The sequence below is a fragment of the Lagenorhynchus albirostris genome, chromosome 7 (assembly GCF_949774975.1).
Source record: "Lagenorhynchus albirostris chromosome 7, mLagAlb1.1, whole genome shotgun sequence".
Classification (NCBI taxonomy): domain Eukaryota; kingdom Metazoa; phylum Chordata; class Mammalia; order Artiodactyla; family Delphinidae; genus Lagenorhynchus; species Lagenorhynchus albirostris.
In genome coordinates, this window is record NC_083101.1 from 58435316 (window position 1) to 58454263 (window position 18948).

The following is an 18948-nucleotide window of genomic DNA, read 5'->3' on the forward strand; positions in this document are numbered from 1 at the left end:
AACCAGGTACTGAACAGTAAACACTTTCACAAGTAATGTACTCCTCCCCATTTCTGTGCAACAAGGAGCCTTTTGTGCAACAAGCTGTCTTTCATTTCTCTACTTTCAGTGGCGTCTCAGGAAAGAGAAAAATTTCTCTATTTTTAAAAAAAGTAATAATAATAAGCTTTAGATGAATGGCAACTGAACTCTGTCTCAATGTCAGGGCCATCCTTAGGGCTGGTGTAGACTGTGGAGAACTTCTAGAAGGGTGCAAAGCTCTAGCAGATATCTTTCCAGGTAGTACTACAGAGCCAAGAGGGTGAGGCGTTTCAGGCTCTCAACAGCAACTGAAAACCCAGATAATTACGTGACTTTCCTCTGTCTTCACTACTGACTCAAAATTTTGTTGAACTCCAGTAGGGGTCAAAGAAAAGACCTTTGGAGGCCACATTTGGCTAACAAGATTGTGATCTCTGTTTTAGAAGAGCAAACTGTTCCTTTGTTGTGTGAATTGAAATCAAAGGAGGTTGAGAGTGACAGGAAGCATGTTTGTGTCCACAGGCACTGGGAGAGACACTGGCGGGGGCGGGGGAGCGGGACAGTGTATACTTCTCGCATGATTCACTCTCTGTGGGTTCATCTATCCTCCCCTCCCCTGTCGCATTAATTCCACTAGTAAGGAAAGTGAAGCTCAGAGGGGTAAAAGGACTTGATCAAGGTCATCATTATCAGTAAAACTATGGCTATGTGGGGAATCTGATCCCAGACCTTGTCAATTCTCATTTAGGCAACTTCTCATTATGCTATGCTGTCTCTTAAATCATTGAACACCCCAGGGAGAGTGGTGCCATGTACATCGATATGGGCTTATGAAACTGTTCGGGCTACTTATTCAGTAACAAAGGAACATAAACTACCCTCAGTTTGTGACGAACTAGCTTCATTTAGAAGGTATGCCTGTGTGACTGGTGGGGAACAGGTAAAGGGCACTTATACACACACCTGCATTGTTTAGTCACTTCTTACCAAAACTTTGTGAGCTTCCATGAAAATATTTTGAATGTATACCTTTAGTTCATGTTAAAAACTGTAGTGCTATTCAGCAGAAATTTTTTTTTTTTAAAAACCCTAATTTCCCATGTTTTTGCTTTTCAAATGTTCTATTTTACTCGGTCAGTAATCTAACCCACAGTAAGTTTCAAATGACTTTTTTATCTGTAGAGAAATGTTTATCAAATTCTTGCCGTATGTTTTAACCTTGTATTAAATGCCAACAGGCACTTTACAACTTTATAACAGTTTTGTTAAGTGGAGCTGTTGAGGTCACTAAGAGTGGTGGAACATCTTTTAGATGATTTTTCCTGATAATATTTATGTGTGATAATGCAGTAATACTCTCTTCATGGTTTTCCTTTCCAACAAATTGTGATAAAGGCTGAAAAAAAGGTTGTGGTCATGGAACAGGGAGAAGTTAATTTGTTCATCAAATCAGAAGTATACCTACCTGACTTAATAAATCATAGCAACTTAGTTTATAAAATATTTTTCAGCTTTTAACATAATATGTACTACTTAGCCTAACCTGAATAACTACAAATACTCTGTGTTTACAATGTGCCTCACGAATGAATGGTAAATTAAAGACAAACGAGAAGATTGATTTGTAAGGTATAATTGCTTGTTGGTACAACAGTGACAGTTTGACTTAATCCATGACTAGGATCATCATTAAGGGAAAGATACTACAAGAGTGCTTCTTCAGGTAAGCACTATATGGCATAATTAAAAATCATTTTTATGTGGGATTTCTCAAACTGAAGAATTTGAACAAACTATCTTTCTTTATATCAGAAATATAACCATTTATACACCATAGATTCAATGAACCAATGTTTCTGAAATATAAGATAAAAAGAATACATCTGGTGTTCTTAATCTAGATCATATGGCTTAGTTTCCTACGATACAAAATATGAATATAAGGATATATATGTAAAGATGGATCTTGTTCGCCCTGATCCACTTAATACTACTAATGCATCAGAAGACATGTCTCAAGAGCTTTCAAAACCACTCAGTTGCTGTGCAGACATTTCTGCTGCTGATACTGCTATTTCTGATGCGTTAACTTTTTATGAGTTTGTTTTTGTTTTTCACAGCCCATCAATCTCCTACCATCCATGTATGCTTTAGGGCAAAACATATTAAGGTCATCCACAAAATGAAAATGAGGCTTTTATGTTGTAACATCTGATCATCTATTTTTTAATATCTTTTCCTAAAAGGTGCAAGTACAAACACTAGAGTTTTTGTTTTGTTTTGTTTTGTTTTTATAAATTTATTTTTGGCTGTATTGGGTCTTTGTTGCTGCATGCGGGCTTTCTCTAGTTGCAGTGAGCGGGGTACTCTTCATGGCGGTGCACGGGCTTCTCATTGCAGTGGCTTCTCTTGTTGTGGAGCATGGGCTCTAGGCACGCGAGCTTCAGTAGTTGTGGCATGTAGGCTCAGCAGTTGTGGCTTGCAGGCTCTAGAGCGCAAGCTCAGTAGTTGTGGCACACGGGCGGGCTTAGTTGCTCCGCAGCATGTGGGATCTTCCCAGACCAGGGCTTGAACTCGTGTCCCCTGCACTGGCAGGCGGATTCTTAACCACTGTGCCACCAGGGAAGCCCCTAACAGTAGAGTTTCGTTTTTGTTTGAAAAAAAAAAAATTTTTTTTTTGGTGGGGGAAGGGAGGATTCTGAGGAAGGGGTACAGATACTGGGAGAAAGAATTCTGCAGGAAAAGAAAATTCTAAAAACTTTGGACCAACCAAAGTGGGTTGGTCCTTGGGGAGAAGTTTGCAGGCACCAAGAAAGGTGGTGACTAGTGTACCATATGATGCGATTAGTTATATGTTCCTTTACTCCTTTTTTTATACTAGAGAAAAAGCTTATTTCTTTAAGATGCTGAACTTCTAAATTTGCTTTGCTGGAAAAAGGAGAAATCGGAACACGTATCAGTCATTTCTTTGGTTTTCTGATAAATCACCATCTTTTGACAGTAGTATATTTATCTTAGTCATTTTGTGCAATTCTAGAGGCCACTGCCCAGAGGGGCTACTCGGTCCGTGAAAGCTTTTTACGATACTTCAAAAATATTTGTAATTGTCAGTCTCTATCAAAACGGTAAATGTGCCTACCCTAGGACTCTGCCATCACACTTCCAGGTGTCTATCATACAGAAATAACAACAAGATGTGAAAAGATCTGGGCTCAGTGCTGCTCATTACAGTATCATTTGTAAGAGCAAAATACGGGAAATAACTGAGCATCCATTAATGAGGATTGAGTTCATATATTTTGTGACCTCTGTAGAACAGAACAGCATCAATACTCTCACCTGTTAAAAAGGATGTAAAACCTAATACAGTACCTTGGAAACAGGTCTATTTTTATGCAGTTAAATGGTAAAACAGGAAATTTCATGTATATGCATCTGTCTATATACCTGCTATATATTTTATCATTTAAAGAACTGTATATACATATTAAAAATTCTGGAAGGATATGCACGGAGCTCTATATGGTAGATATTTCTGGAGGGTCAAATTGGAGTAGTTATAGGAAATCGTTTACTTTTTATTTTAAATATTTCAAAAGAAGAAAAATAAGTGGTGAGATGAAGAGTAATTTTTCTTTCTTAAGTGTTTTTTTTTGCCTTTTACAACTTCTGAAACTTTTCAAACACACACAAAATGTAAATAATATAATGCACAACTGTATAGCCATAATCTACGTGTAACAATTGTTAACAAGCTTATTTTCTATTTAAAAAAATTTCCTCAATAAACATAATTAAGAAATGTTGATGGGAAGGATTATAAAATGACTTGGAAATTTTTTTTAACAGAAAAAAAGAAAAGTTTCCTCCCAACAAAAAGAGTTCACTTTTGTTCAACATGTAACTCATCTCTCAGCCATCCTAACACATACCCAGTTCCCACTGTCTACAAAAATGTGTAAGGCTTAATAGAAGCTTCACTAAAAACATCTTTTGTAAGTGAATCTTTTCTTCCCTTCCTCCACAGATCTTAAAGGCTTGTAAAACATTGATGAGCAGTTAATAATTCTAGAAAATTCTTCTACTACATCTCCTCTCTCATTTACTCATCTTGTCCATTTTATTCCATTACCCACTTGAGGTGATAAGTCTCACCTTAGCTAAATGATCCCTTCTTATGATCCCTTCTGCACCTAGCTCTCCATTTTACATTGCTAAATCATTGGTGACACAGCAATGCTACTTCAACTGACATATTCCACACCAGTTCTGACTGTCCCCACACACCAATAACTGATGACTCAATGTTGTAAAACATACTCTCCTAAGAGATTAGGTAGTTCAGGTTCTTGCAAATACAACCTGGCTGTATACTGCCATCTGAACCTTAACAGACAGATAAATATATTCGTGGAAAATACCTACAAGCATAGGTACCTGCTTTTAATTGGGAAAGCATGAGCCTTCCTTGTCCTGTTCAGTTGCTTGAATACAGCGTTTCACAAACAGAGGGACTTGATTATCACCCCAGATTTGGTAAGTGTGCTAAAGCAATGTTTCTCTCCACACCCCACAGCCTCACAAAGATGGTTATTGGGAAAAGAACAGATTTCTCCGTCTTCGCTTTGTGCCTTAGCTGAGCGGCAAGGGACAAAATTCTCCCCTTTTCCTTTCCCTGACCCAGAGACAGATGTGCACTGCAATTAAGGAAAGAATTCTTTGAAGTACTTAATGTCAGAATACTGTATTTATATGAAATTTTAAATGTATGTTTCAGTATCTTTTAAATATGAAGCAGAATTTGGAGAAAAAAAGTCTGACTCTTTAAACCTAGACTCTCCAACAAGAATAAGTAACTTAAAATGTAAACAGATATTTCAGTCACAAGGTGAATATCCTTAAAGGAAAGTAGAACTAAGAATCAGTGAACTAAGCAATATGTTTCCTTTACCTTCTGAAAGACCTACTGAATTTCAAGTGATAATGTTAGTTTGACATTTTGTCATCTACAACAGACCCATCAGAAATGGAAATCAGTTTGCTTTCATGAACAAGTTCTGTGCTAGGGGCTGGTTATATAAATCACAGGTTTCTGATTCCATTGAAAATCCTGGCTTCTTAATTCCCTACTTATGCACACCATTAAGAAACACTGTCAACTTTTGTAATGTTTGTGGATAATTATATCCCCAAAGGTATGCTGTATATAAAAGCACATTTCAAAAAGGGAAGGGCAAATGGTTTAAAATCCAAAAAAATAAGTAAAAATTAAAATTGTTTCCTGTGCAACACCTAAGAAAGGTGCTTTAGAATAAAAGGATCATTTTATTTCATCATCCAGGAAAGCCCTTGGTTATTCGTGAATCAGGGAGGAAGAAATAGCACAACATAGTTACTTGGTTAACAATCCCAACTTCTGATCTCATCCCGTTGGCAAGTAATTGAGGAAATTCATAGCCACTGGCTGGAATCCATCCTGGCTGAAGAAAACTGTAACGTTTCTAGGAATTTCACATTGACAGCTAGGTACAATTTTCTGTGTACACTGGTCACATTTTCAGGACAGCAGGCCACATCACAGAGCTTGGGAGGCACGTAGACTATTTCAACAAATCAGGCTTAAGCAGACTGCTTACCTGAGTACAACATAATGCTGCCTCAGTGAACAGATGTGCAAGGATCTTGGGACAGTTTCTCCTGTCCTATTCTCTTCCTCTACTAAATCCTCTCTCCTTTTTACTGTTTGCCTACTTTATTCTACTATCCATTTGAGGTGAGAAGTCTAATCTTAGTTAACTGATACCTTCTTATATACCTAGGTCCCCATTTTAATTTGGTAAAGTCATGGGTGATATAAGCTATGTCACTTCAGTTGTAACCTTCATTCTCCTTTCCAGTGACTTATATGGAATTTAGCAGGTTCTCTCTATAAATGGATCTCATATTCCCACATACATTGGGGAAATTAGATTCTTTATAGAATTCTTGAACATGGAGGTGTCTTGGTTAAAGGCATTTATATTTCCCTACCTGCAGCCACCAGCACTCTGCTAATAATCCTTTCTACACAGTTGCCATTCATGTGTTTATGCCTGGAAACATTCTCTGATGGCGCTGGGGGTGGTGAGGGATAGCACTCCCACTGGCTCTCTTCTTTTGGGGCTACTATCGCCTTTATACTCAGCCTTTTAAATTAATTCCCATATGGGAGATTTTCGGCCATGTGAAAATTTTCTTTTACTTTTTATGCTGATGAAGGTATATCTTTTGCTTTTTAAAGAACAAACCTCATTTGAGATAGAATTTTAAAAAACAACCCACTTCTATGATGACTTGTATAGCCACATTAAAAAATGCCAGGCATTTCTTTTAACTGAATAGTTTCTAGTTACTATGACATATCTACATGTAAGATAAAAAATACACTAAACACAATAAACTGTGTATTTTCAATTCAAAGCAATTCAATGCAAATGTGTAGTTTAATAAAATCTGTGGTGTACCATACTGTGAATAGAATATCCATTGACACATAAAAAAACTTTCAAACAATTTGGGGTGCAATACTACCATCAAATTTTAATCAAATAGACTTCTTAGATCAGCTCTTTAATTTTGTCCAGTATCATTAGGTATTAAGACAGTGCCACTCAGTTTTATGTTTTTACCTCTCTCTACTCTTTGTTATTTGGCATAAGTAAGATTTAGGTGAAAGAAAGTAAAATAGAGCTAGCCTTGAATTAACAATACTGTACAAAATGCCCCTCAGCAGGAATAATATTTTTCCTCTGTTGAAGCAGTTAATGTTCTTTAATTTAAGAAACAGACATGTTTTTCTTATCCTCAGTCACTTAGTGTGTCTCCCCAGTAAGAAACCTAAATTGGTCAGTGAGATTTAGTTTCGGTAATATTTTAAAAGATACAAATTTTTTCCTCATTTTGTTTTTCTCCCTCCCTTCCCCTTTCTTTCAGAGTAACACAGACACAAATTAATAGGGGAATCGAGAAAAAAATGTATTCTTTCCCAATGGGATGGATGCGGTAACATCCATCCATCCATCCATTCATTTGCTTTATAAGATGAGAAACTGAATTCTTCTTTCCAGATAGGTGTCATGGAAAATAATCAACCATGCTAAGCCCATAAAAATGGTAGATATTCTTTTATGTATTTATTTATTTTTTTGCGGTATGCGGGCCTCTCACCGTTGTGGCCTCTCCGTTTGCAGAGCACAGGCTCCGGACGCGCAGGCCCAGCGGCCATGGCTCACGGGCCCAGCCGCTCCGCAGCATGTGGGATCTTCCTGGACCGGGGCACGAACCCGTGTCCCCTGCATCGGCAGGCGGACTGTCAACCACTGCGCCACCAGGGAAGCCCCCAGTAGATATTCTTAGGAGTATACTTTTTCCAAAATTTGAAGGGAAATTTTTTGTTTTTCTTTTTTCCACCCCACTTCAGATTTACACAAAGAATGCAATTTCCTTTCAAGACATATGTTTTGGTGAGTCTCAAAAATAGTAAAGTAAAAGAGGAGGACAAAGAATTGTTTGAAATAAAGTGATCTATTTACCTCTCAAGGCGATATCAACGGGGCTATAAAACTTTCAGTAAACACTGTGTTATGGACAAGAGGAGTCATGCCTCTTACCTGGTGTTTGGAAATTAAGGCGCCTCAGTTCTACTGGGTCTGTTGGATGGTGTGAAGGGACCTCCTTACTGTTTGGTATGCTGCTCTTTCTAGAATCAGACTCTGCCCTCTTCCTATAGGGAGAGAATAAAAATTTAAGAGTAAGACAACCAAAAAAATGGAAACAGATTAAAAAAAAGCAGAGTTATGCCCCTCCTAACCCCCCACCCCCCATTTTCAGGTTTAAAACTTTTTGACTTTTGTGACTTTGTCCAGGTAACTTTTTTTTTTCTTTCGGTACGCGGGCCTCTCACTGTTGTGGCCTCTCCCGTCGCGGAGCGCAGGCTCAGCGGCCATGGCTCACGGGCCCAGCCGCTTCGCGGCATGTGGGATCTTCCCAGACCGGGGCACGAACCCGTGTCCCCTGCATCGGCAGGCGGACTCCCAACCACTGAGCCACCAGGGAAGCCCTGTTCAGGTTACTTTTTTCTCTCCTAGCCTACAGTATTTCCTCAGGTCCGAAATTTTTAAGTGGATCATCTCAAAGTCCTCCTTTATCTCTGGATTTAAATAATTCAGTGATTCTGCCTTTAGGCTTAAGGATGTGTTGGTGAGATAGGTTTGGAAACTTGTTTAGCTTTTCTCCCTCATCCACTAGTTCTATTTGTGAGGGATAGGATAGAGTAACCCTAGTAACCAATACTAAAATTGTGGTTACCATGGGAAAAAACTCATAGAAACTACTGGGCCTCAAGCTAAACAGCTAAATCTGCCCCCCTCCTTTTCCCTTTAGGATACATGACTGGGGGCTACCAAGTGGATCTGCCCTGGATTTTCCCAGAACCAGATAAATACAGTAAGTACATTTCTAAGATTTCTAGTTAACCTAATACCTGGTAGGAGAATCAGGACCACACAAAACCAACATCCCTTTTCTCTTTTCAAATCCCAAGGAAGAAACAGTATCAGCTGTTTATGGTGTCAAGCTAACTCTCTTTGCTTAAGGTGTCATAATGTAATTTTAATAAATGTCTATGCAAGAAATGTGAGGTTTTCTCGTAAGATTTCTTTATCCTTTTTTTTTTTTTTTGTCCCCCAAACAAATAATCACAGAGTAGTAGCTAGCTATTTTCTTTAAGGTTGAATTAGATTAAAAATTCACTTAACTAATGGAGAACTTTTCAAACAATGCTTTATTCCAAATACAGATTCCAGCAATCTCCAGGCCGGAGGCATAATCCTAGCATCTCACCCCTTCTCAGAGCAAAGGCATTCTTATTTGGAGAAAGGGTGCAGCAGTATTTAGGAACTCTCCCTTTCTCTTTTTGATATGACGGTGGTACAGCTCGTTAGTGTTGCTGTGGCAGTGGGCTCTCATTCAGTGCCACCCAGGTCGTTCCACGGTTAGCCAGAGGGCTCCTGTTAAATAGCCTTTCTTTCCATCTTTGCTCATCTGTATAGAATAAAACCAACCAGGGGATGAAGGGCAGATTGATGTGAAGGGAAAGCACACTTGATTTGCTCAAGTGCAATGCCTTCAGCAAAACATCCTCAGTGGAATGAATATTTGGGGGTGAGTCCTGTTAGACACCTTGCTCTCTCAGAACCTTGGATTAACCTATCTCAGGCTTCTCTGTTTCCACCTAAAAGTGTCAGGTATAGCCTTAGGACAGAGCATACTGCCAAGCCCTACTACCAATCGGAGGAAAGCAGTGAGTTGGAGGCATGCCAAAGGTACTGGCAGCTCCAGTTACATGGAGTGGAAAATGAGAAGGAAAGGAAAAGAAGAGATGGAGAACTGGTCCGAGAGATATGAGAAGGAAGAGAAAAAGGGTCTAGGAAGACAATGGGAAAGAAGGATACGATGACCACTTTCACAATAGAAAATGTCACCGTGTTTATGCTGGGGGTATGTGCCTCACAATACAGAGAGACGTTTAACTCTCGAAGATGCAGGATCTAAATGGGTTAATGAAACACCACCGAGTGTGGCCAATCAATCCCACATGTGACAAACATATGGTTGGTCTTCTCCAAGTAATCCCAGTGGCCCTTTTCGGGTTTGGGTCTTTTCACACAATTTGGCACATGGCTTTACTGATGCGCCAGATCCCATGACTGAAAACTGGATTTTTATCCCTTTTCAAAGTGGCTCTACAGTCTTTCTTGCAGGATTATGGAAACCACATGAAGAAATATCTGGGCAAGGAGACCCTCACTCTTGCAGATATTGTGGGACACCCTCCTTATCTTCCTTTGTGCTGAGGCCAGGCTGAGTGATGTGAGACACAGGGAAAGAAAGAATACTCTCTAAAGACATTTACTCAGTTTCTCTGGCGCCAGGAAAGTTGAAAATGCCATCTTGTTGCCCGACGAGTCTCGGAAAGCCCAGAGCATGGGGACTGAAGTTACAATTCATAATCGTAATAAATGGGAGGGGTGTCCTGACATTTAATAACTAACATCTCCCTCACCTAATCTGTCCAAGTAAGATAATCTCCAAGAAATCAGACTCCAGAAGTCCTAGCCAGCTAGGAAAAGCAGCTGTTTAAATTTTATTTTGCTTCTTTTAGTTTTGATGATCACAACATGGGTGATTCCGGCTGCCCACACTCTTTATCGCATTATTTTTAAACAGAAATGTGTTAAAATGTTTGTTTTCCAACAAAGAATTTCTAAGGAAGATTTGCAAGATGAAGAGTTTGGTCATCATCAGTAACAGTGGTCATTTTTAAAAACTGAATTTACTGTTGCAAGGTACTAAATGGTGTATAATGATCTAAATCAGTCCCAACAGGAACGTAAGGAGTAACATTTTTTTTTTTTTTTCTGGTAAGTTTTCAGAGGTCTCATTATTCTCATTTTCGTCTACTGATAGAAAAAAAGCAACAAATAGTGACTTGAACCAGATTCTGAATTTTGCCTCGCTGTTTTCTTTTTTCTATTAGGATTATAAAGCCCTAGGGTAAGTTTATTTCTCACAGTGAGAAGTATCTACCACGTGCAGGGGTTATCTGGGTGAAAAGAAAATAGAAGATCACATGACATTTCAGATATGGCAGAAACTGCTAATACCATAAAAGTATGTGTTTTTTGGGGGGCTGTGAATACTGTACAACAAAAATGCTGCTCTGTGGTCTAAGCGGGGTTTTATTTTCACTTATTCTCACCTGGTTCTTATCTACAGGTAAAGTGGGGAGAAAAAAACAAAAGGATGATCTTGTGGCAGATCATATATATCTATTTACTTGGAACAAAGATATTCAGACATACGAGTACAGGCTTTTGGAAGAAATATATTTATTTGAATATTCATAGAGATGTCAAAGAAATCAATTGGGACACTTAACGATTCTGACATCATTAAGAATGGAACCCCAACTCTACGACTATTGGTGTGAATCTCCTTGGGTAAGTCAACTACAAACCTTCTTAATTTCTTCACTTATAAAATAGAGAAGGAGTGTTAAAAGATGATATCTAATTTGTGGCCCATTTCATTTTAATAGAACAAGAAGGTAGTGATGAAATTGTGAAATGAGGACAGTGTTCTAATGAGAAGGTGGATCTCTGAGTGTATTAACTAGATTCAAAGTGTTTTGACTTTGGGCTAGAAAAACTATTTTGCATGTGTTTTCTGCTGGATTAATGGCAAGCACACCTTCTCAGAGATAGTCTGAGTTTCCTGCCAGTGAAAGTGTAATAAGTGATTTTAGGGACAATAATACAGCAGTAATTCTCAAACTTTGGTATGCATCAGAGTCGCCTACGAGGGCTTGTTTAAACGGCAGGCTGCTGGACCAACTCCCAGAGCTTCTGATTCAGTAGCTCTGGGATTTGGGGGAGCCAAGAATTTGTGTCTCTACCAAGTTCCTAGGTGACGCTGATGCCACTGCTGCTTGTCCAGGGGCCACTCCCAGAGAACCCCTGTAATACAACATTGGGAGGGAGGCGGGTTAGAGGAGCATTGAGATCCTTTTCTTAGTTTAATCAGGAATTCATATATAGACATCTAGGTATGTGTTAGAAAGCTGCAGGGTTAGCTTCGACTGATCAACAAATAAGCAGTATAGGGATTATTATTGTTATTATTGCTAGTATTATTCAAGGCTGGAAGACAGGGAAAATAATTTGGAATTAAATATAAGTTTTCACTAAGGCACTGACATCAACATTAGCAGGGTGTGAGAATGCTAGTATTCCTGTACACAGTGTCTTGAGATCAAACTTTCAGTAAAAACAAAAGAAAAATGGCTTACATTAACACATACAGATGCTCATTTAACCTTGACTACAAACAAAACTCAGACTGGTTTTAGTACCTTCTAAATTTGGCTTTAAATACTCTAGTCTTCATATATAGACAAACTATTTCCCCCCAAATCATTTTAATATCAAAATTATTTTATATATCTAGGCTTCGTCCATCTTCCCCTTGCCAGTTGCATCTTTTATATCCAACCTCCACCCTCGCCCCCTCAATACCTCCAAAGTCTACCCGTATCTTTTTTTTTTTTTTTTTTGGACTGAGCATGAAAGGGGTTCTCTATTCCTCACCTGTCAGGTTTACTGCTCCATTTTAATGCAGCAAAGAAAGAAAAAGAAAGGCTAAATGTTAGTTGGCCAATGGTAACAAGAGTAACCATGACAACCAAGATTTAACAGTGCTCAGAATCAGGGATATATAACACATTAGAAAATGATAGCATATCAAAATATTTAAAGGCCTCTAGACATGAAGCAAATGGAAGACATGAGCGTACATGGCTAAGCAAAACATTTGTGTGTGTGTGTTAGTGTCAGACTCGCTTTTATTCATCAATCCACAAAACACTGCCACAATTAATTATATCGCAGGAAGTGTTTGATGGTAGAGATATAATTTGATTTTTACAAAACACGCCATGAGACAACTGCTACTGTACTTAATGGGGATATGACCTCCTTCCATATAAGAAATTTAGTTCATTTAAGAATCTTCAGTTAAGAGATACAGTATTCCTTTAATGATTTAAAACACCTGCAAATTGCATTGACCTGCACAGAAATCTGCACAATTGCATAATACACCACCAGATTACGAAAGTGGCAGAAATGATTTCTTCAAACACCTTTTGACAAGTAAGGTGATCGTAAGTTTTTTCTTTCTAGTAAAAGATTAAATACATTTTCAGTTTTGGAAAATATAATATTCATCATTATAGATCTACAGAGCATGACCCATTTATATAGCTGTGCTAATCCAGAAAAGTATTTTTATTACCGGCCACTGACATGACAGGTATTTTCCTAGTCACAGAGGCGCTGCTGTCTGTGAACACTTGCAGCTCATTCTCATAGACACTTTCACCTGTGATAATATGTGTATTGTTTAACCATGTCCTTTGGGCAGAGAGTATAACCTTCACCTGAAGAGAATTCATCTAAACGGTCTTCATGTTGAGGCAAATTGCAAAGTGTTTAGGGAGTTCTCAAGTGCGAAAAATAAAGGTGCCAGGTCCACTTCAATGCGAATGACATAATACACACCCATATTGCTGGAGGATCTGGCTTTAAGGCAATCCAGTCCATTTCTTTTCAAAAATACAAAGTCCACATTTAAATTGTACAAACACACACATACAAAGTGAATAATGAAAATGATATCAAACACACAGGTTCTTCTTTTTATTCTTAAAATAATTTAGCTGGTTGCACCAGGCTTGTAAAAATTCCTACCAATGTCCTCAGCTTGCTTAGTTTTAATCCGTGAGGTCATCAGTGAATCAGTTGTAGGAAAAGCTATTCCTCTGAGAGGAAGAGAAATACCTAGTGAACTGCCAGTTCTGTATACGAAAAGGCTGTTGAATATTAGGATGAACCAGTGCATGGTGTGCGCTTCACTCCCTCTGCCACAGCAATGTCAGCCTTACTGCACACAGGGGTACATAGCTGGTACCAATATCTAAGTTTGAATTCTTTTGGAAGTGGTGTATTTAAATTACAGGCTGAGGGTTTTATTACAGCTCTTGCCAGTCAAGATGAACGTGATAAGCAGTGATGGAGTAAACAAGAGGAGGGAACTGAGTGTATCACTATTGGACTTGTGTAAATTTGATTATTCAGTAGTCCCCTGTACCATGCACTCTACCGGGCACAAGGAATACAGTGAGGAATAAGACGGAGTCCTTGACCTACAGTTTAGTGGGGGGAGAAAGCCAAGAAAATGGGCAATGGCAGTGATGGGGTAGGTTCTATAATATAGAGAAGTAGAAAGTGCTCTAAGAGCGTACAGCAGGGGACCCTAAGGCAGCCTGAACTGGTACAGCACAGAGGACATGAGGAGGACAGTCACTCAGAAAGGCTTTCATTTAGTAAGCGGATCTTAGCTTAGCTTATTTCTAAAAGGTGAGTTAGGTTTTGCCAGGCCAGGAGGAGTGGAGTGAGAGGAAAGGCTTTCCAGGCTTAGGGAAGGCAGTGCCCAGAGCGGGGGGGCGTGGCAGCCTATTTCTTCATAGCATCTCAGAATAGTCTGGACTGCATTGCTTTCTTTGATAACACCTTGGAAATATACGTAGGGTTGATACAAAAAGACGACTTAAAGAGGCAGAGCCCACAGGGAGCCAATGTTGGATCTGGGAAAAGGTGAAAAAGCTGAAGTCTGTATTTTAGTCACAGCTACCTCATGGTCTTCACACATAAACTAAACATCTTGGGGTGGGGATGGAAATTATTTACTCTCTACAGTGTCCACCCACATTAGACTATTACTATTCAAGAATGTGAATTTGGTCTAGACCATGCCTTAGCGCTTTCCAACCTCCTAATCCATTTTTTTTTTTTCCTTCCATACTACACGGTAAATACTTCTCAGCCATCTTGAAATGCTTTTCGTAGAGTCAGTCAGGTTAACATTTTATTTTAAGAATATTTTCTCTAGGAATAATTCCTGGACAGTTTTAGACCCAGCGACTGAAAAGCCTTACATGTGTAGCAGATGTGCAGGGTAGATGAACATCAAAGAGCATTCAATTGCTTTATGGATTCTTTTTTCTTTGTAGGGGAGGATAGATGAAGGGCACCATGGAGTCATTTAGAAAACTTACACATGCACTGGAGGCAGAAATAATATAGTATTAATTCTGTTACTTCGTTTTTTTTTAGGTTCTCAGATTAAAAAAGTTAATTATCTAATCTACATACTTATTTTCTAAAAGTGAAGAAACCGAGGCCAGGAGTGGTAGCATGACTTTCTACCCCATGTAGCCAGCTAGTCACAGAGCTGGGACTTGAACTCAGGTTTCTTGCTTCCTAGTTTAGTATTTTTCTAAACTTTGCTACCTCTTCTCTCTGCAGTTTAAATTGTTAAATCATTGTATGTATCACATATAGAGTACCGGATTTCCAAAAATTCCTAGTGCAAGGAAATTAACACTAAAGACCTACCAAACACGTTTTACTATTCTGATGGCCCTCTAGGCCCTTACAAAGGCTCCGTGACATGTTTTATCATTGATTATCAATATATTATAGTTCTCAAATGATTAAATTGAAAACAAAGTCAAATGAATAGAATGTGAAAGTGTGCTCTTCCATTTTAACATAATTAATAGGGAGAAGTCTCAAAGTCTCCTCGGAGAGCTCAGTGAAATGTATTTGTTTATATGGACGAAGCATCCACAGCTACAGACCCATTCCTAACACAAGTAGTCTTGTAAACAGGTGTGTATTACCAACAGGATATATGTGCGTCACCAATATTTTATACTCATTCCCGACTCAAAGTATTATTTGCACACAGGAAGTGAAATACTTTAAAAATAGTAATGCTGATAATAATAATACATTCCATTCTGAGTCATTACCAGTGACCTATGTATAAACTGAAAGGCACCTAAAAAGAGGGATATAGTGTGTTTGTTTGTTATATAATTTTCTTTGCTCAGGATCCAAGCTATTAAAGACACTATTCATTGCCTACAGAAGATTTCCTCTTGAACTGTTTCATGATAATCAGGAAGGACATTGTTGGGTCTACTTGAATTTCAAGTCAGGAATGTTCTTTACTGCTGAAGCAAGCATTTCTATTTCAGAAATGCTTCATGGGCTTTCAGATGGTTAGCTAAATATACTTAGCATTCGAGGATGTGTGCATTTCCCAACAATTGCATTAGACGATGCTTACATATGCACACACTGAAATGCAACTTCAACAGTCATAAAAATCTTTAAATACGATGCCTCTTTTTGCAGGATTAGGAAAAATTATAACTGAGTTTATTTTTTTCAAGCACGTGTGGATAAAGAAAACTTTAAAAGGATTTCTAGCGGGTTGGCCAAAAAGTTCGCTCGGGGTTTTCCAGATGAAAGCCCCGAGCGAACTTTTTGGCCAACGCACGCATGACTTAATGATAGCCGGATAGATTCACCACTTAAAAAAAGGTAAGCATCTTGTTCATTTTGAGTAATCACACAATGTCACGTGATATGATCTAGAACTGCAACTGTCAGCCACCAGTTGTCTTCTGGTCTGACTCCCACAGCAGGATGTTACCACTTAAATAAATGTTTCACAGAAAACAATTAGAATTCTATTTTTACTTTTTTCTTCTTGTATTCTCTCCTGGTAATAAGTGCGGTACCTGAACAGCAAAGCTGTTGCTTGGACTCGGACTCACATAGGATCTCTTACTGTTCTGGAGTATGTGGGACCTCGCACTTCCTGCCCTTTAGCTCTTACGTAAGAGAGAAGGGATCAAATACAACAGCACACTGATAAGATACAGACTGGGATGGGAAGATTGAAACCATCAACTAAGATGTTTGGGCCTGTCAAGCACTTGCTTTTTCAGCTATTATTTTATGGAGTCGACAATTTGAGTGATGGCAGTGATCGGGAAGAATAATGATGGATTTATTTTTATTAATTCTAGAAAGGATAGGCGATTTAATGGGCTATGGTATGAACTTCTTTAACTAACTTGTCCTTTTTTTCTCAACTCTGGAATAGAATGGAATACAGCCTCATAAGAGAGAGTTTTTCAAGGGAGAAGTGTCTGTCTTGAAAAGTATGTTTTTGAGTCAAAAGAAGAGCTTATGAAAAGAGAGCTCTTCCAAGAACATAAGAACAAAGGAATGCAGGTAGGAATAATTAATGTAAACCCAATGAAGGGAGATATACGGGTGGGAAAAAGAGATAATGAAAATAAATAAGATATCTTGTCAGATTAAACATGTGAGCAAGCATCAAAATGAAGACATTCTCATCTAATTTTGAAGGTCAAGGTTATAGTGAGGGAAGAAGAGAGAAAAACTATCTTGCAGTAGAAGGAAGAGAGTAACTTCACAGTGGCATTCCGACAGATGACACACTACAAAGGAAACACAGATTAAAGGTTCATGAAAATAAAATTTGGAATGGAAGAAAAGAAAAATTGATATAAAGGGAGAGAGAGAATTCAGAATTCAGTCATTCTACATGTTTAAGAGAGCAGATGTTAATTGTTAAAATTTTATACATTATTGTATTTTTTAGGTCAGAAAGGATTAAGGGGAAGAAGAATTACTCACGTCTTCTATCCAACTGCTTAAGCAGTGACCTAGGGGAAGAAATCTTGCTTATGTGTAATGGAGGCAGAAATGGGATTGACAAGAGTGGATCAGAAAACACGGGTAAATGTGGGTTATTTGCATCCCACCTGTGGTCAGACACTAAATCATATGGATACGTGGGGGTATCAAGACTAAGGTTATATTTTTTCTAAAGGAAAATGGTACCTTGCATTTCCTCTTGGACACAAATGGGAAAGGGAAAAGTTCATCCTCTTCCTATCTTTTCTTTCTTTCTTTGCTCTTCTATTTTTAGCCACTTTTGCTAACTTTTGAAAATAGCCACGGGGGTGGGGGGAGGGCAGGGAATCTCAGCCGACAAGCAAGTTAGTTAGACTTATGAACTGGACGCAAATGTGCCAACTTGATCTGAAACAATCCAGTGTGCGCTTCCTTGGGACTATCTGCTTGTGAATGTAGTAACATCTCAGCTGTCATGCAAAGCGCTCATTCTGCATAAGTAAGTAAGTACCTCAGAAGATGGAGGTTGGGATCTATGCCTGCTGGGCAACAGAGTCTATACCACATGGTGAATGAGATTTTAAATAGCTGAGTCTTTACGTTTTGTTCTAACGCTAATGGACACCGTTTTGTCCAGTGATTATTGGAAGTATTTCTACTAAGATCAACCACACAATGACCCTAGAAGGATAATAAAGTCTTTGCAATAGAAATATGGGGCAAACCTACCTTTTATAAAGAAGAATAGCTATGACAATGCAGATGATAAAGACCACTGCAAGGACAGGACCTACAACCCAGATCAAGCCTTCTTCTTCGTCTGTGATTGGCTGTGGATCCAAATCCATTGACACAACAGGATCAGAGTAAGGGCTGGTTGCATACATCTTCTGAGGAAAAACAGAATCTGTGTTAGTTAGTTAGAAAATAATGCCTTTCTAGAAAGTATCTTGAGAATTAGAACATCGTGGATTTGATAGTAAGTGTGTAAAATAAAAAAGGAGGGGAGAGAAAGGAAGAAAAGAGGTTTTGTAATCGAAATTTCCTTTAAAGTATTTGACAATAAAATCATTTTTGATGGTATAAATTACTCCATAGATACTTTTTCACTGGGATCTATATGTGGCATATTAAATGATCTTATGAAGTATAAGGACCAGTCAATTAAGCAGTCACAAAATGTTCAATGAGCATTTACATTGTGCCAATGTGTTACATGCAATGAGAAAAATACAAAATATTATCGTTCCAGCCATTAAGATATCATCACTCACTCAGCTGAGACCAAATTACAAGAAAGTAAACATTTATACAGCAAATTATCGGTATTGCATTAAATTATGTAAGTAGTCCTACGTACTGCTCCTTTGTAAGAAAATGAAGGCCAAAATCTACAACTGCAAAAGAAAAGTCCAGTGTTCAAATTATAACTGCAACACGCATGAAAGTGATAATGATATGGCTTTTTAGAAGATAACATTTTGAGAACTTACTTAAAAGGATTTAGCATATCTATTTAATTTTATTACAGTACTTAATTTTATTACAGTACTGCTCAGAGGTTGGTATAACAGAAAAGGAAAACCTTAAATACACTGTGGGAATGTAAATTGGTACAGCCATTATAGAACACAGTATGTTGGTTCCTCCAAACATTAGAAATAAAAGTACCATATGACAAATCCCACTCCTGGGTATATAGCCAAAGGAAAGGAAATCACTGTCTCAAAGATACCTGCATACCTGTGTC

General features: G+C 38.3%; 1 protein-coding gene across 1 annotated transcript in view; it reads right to left on the bottom strand.

Moving 5' to 3' along the window:
• Window positions 1-18948, bottom strand: part of PTPRD (protein tyrosine phosphatase receptor type D) — a 523277-nt gene that overhangs the window by 114497 nt on the left and 389832 nt on the right. The window contains exons 21-23 of the mRNA XM_060153475.1: window positions 17928-18088; window positions 12207-12221; window positions 7671-7783 (exon numbers count right to left, since the gene is read on the bottom strand). Of these exons, the coding sequence (XP_060009458.1) occupies window positions 7671-7783; window positions 12207-12221; window positions 17928-18088 (289 nt within the window). The remainder of the gene's footprint in view (window positions 1-7670; window positions 7784-12206; window positions 12222-17927; window positions 18089-18948) is intronic.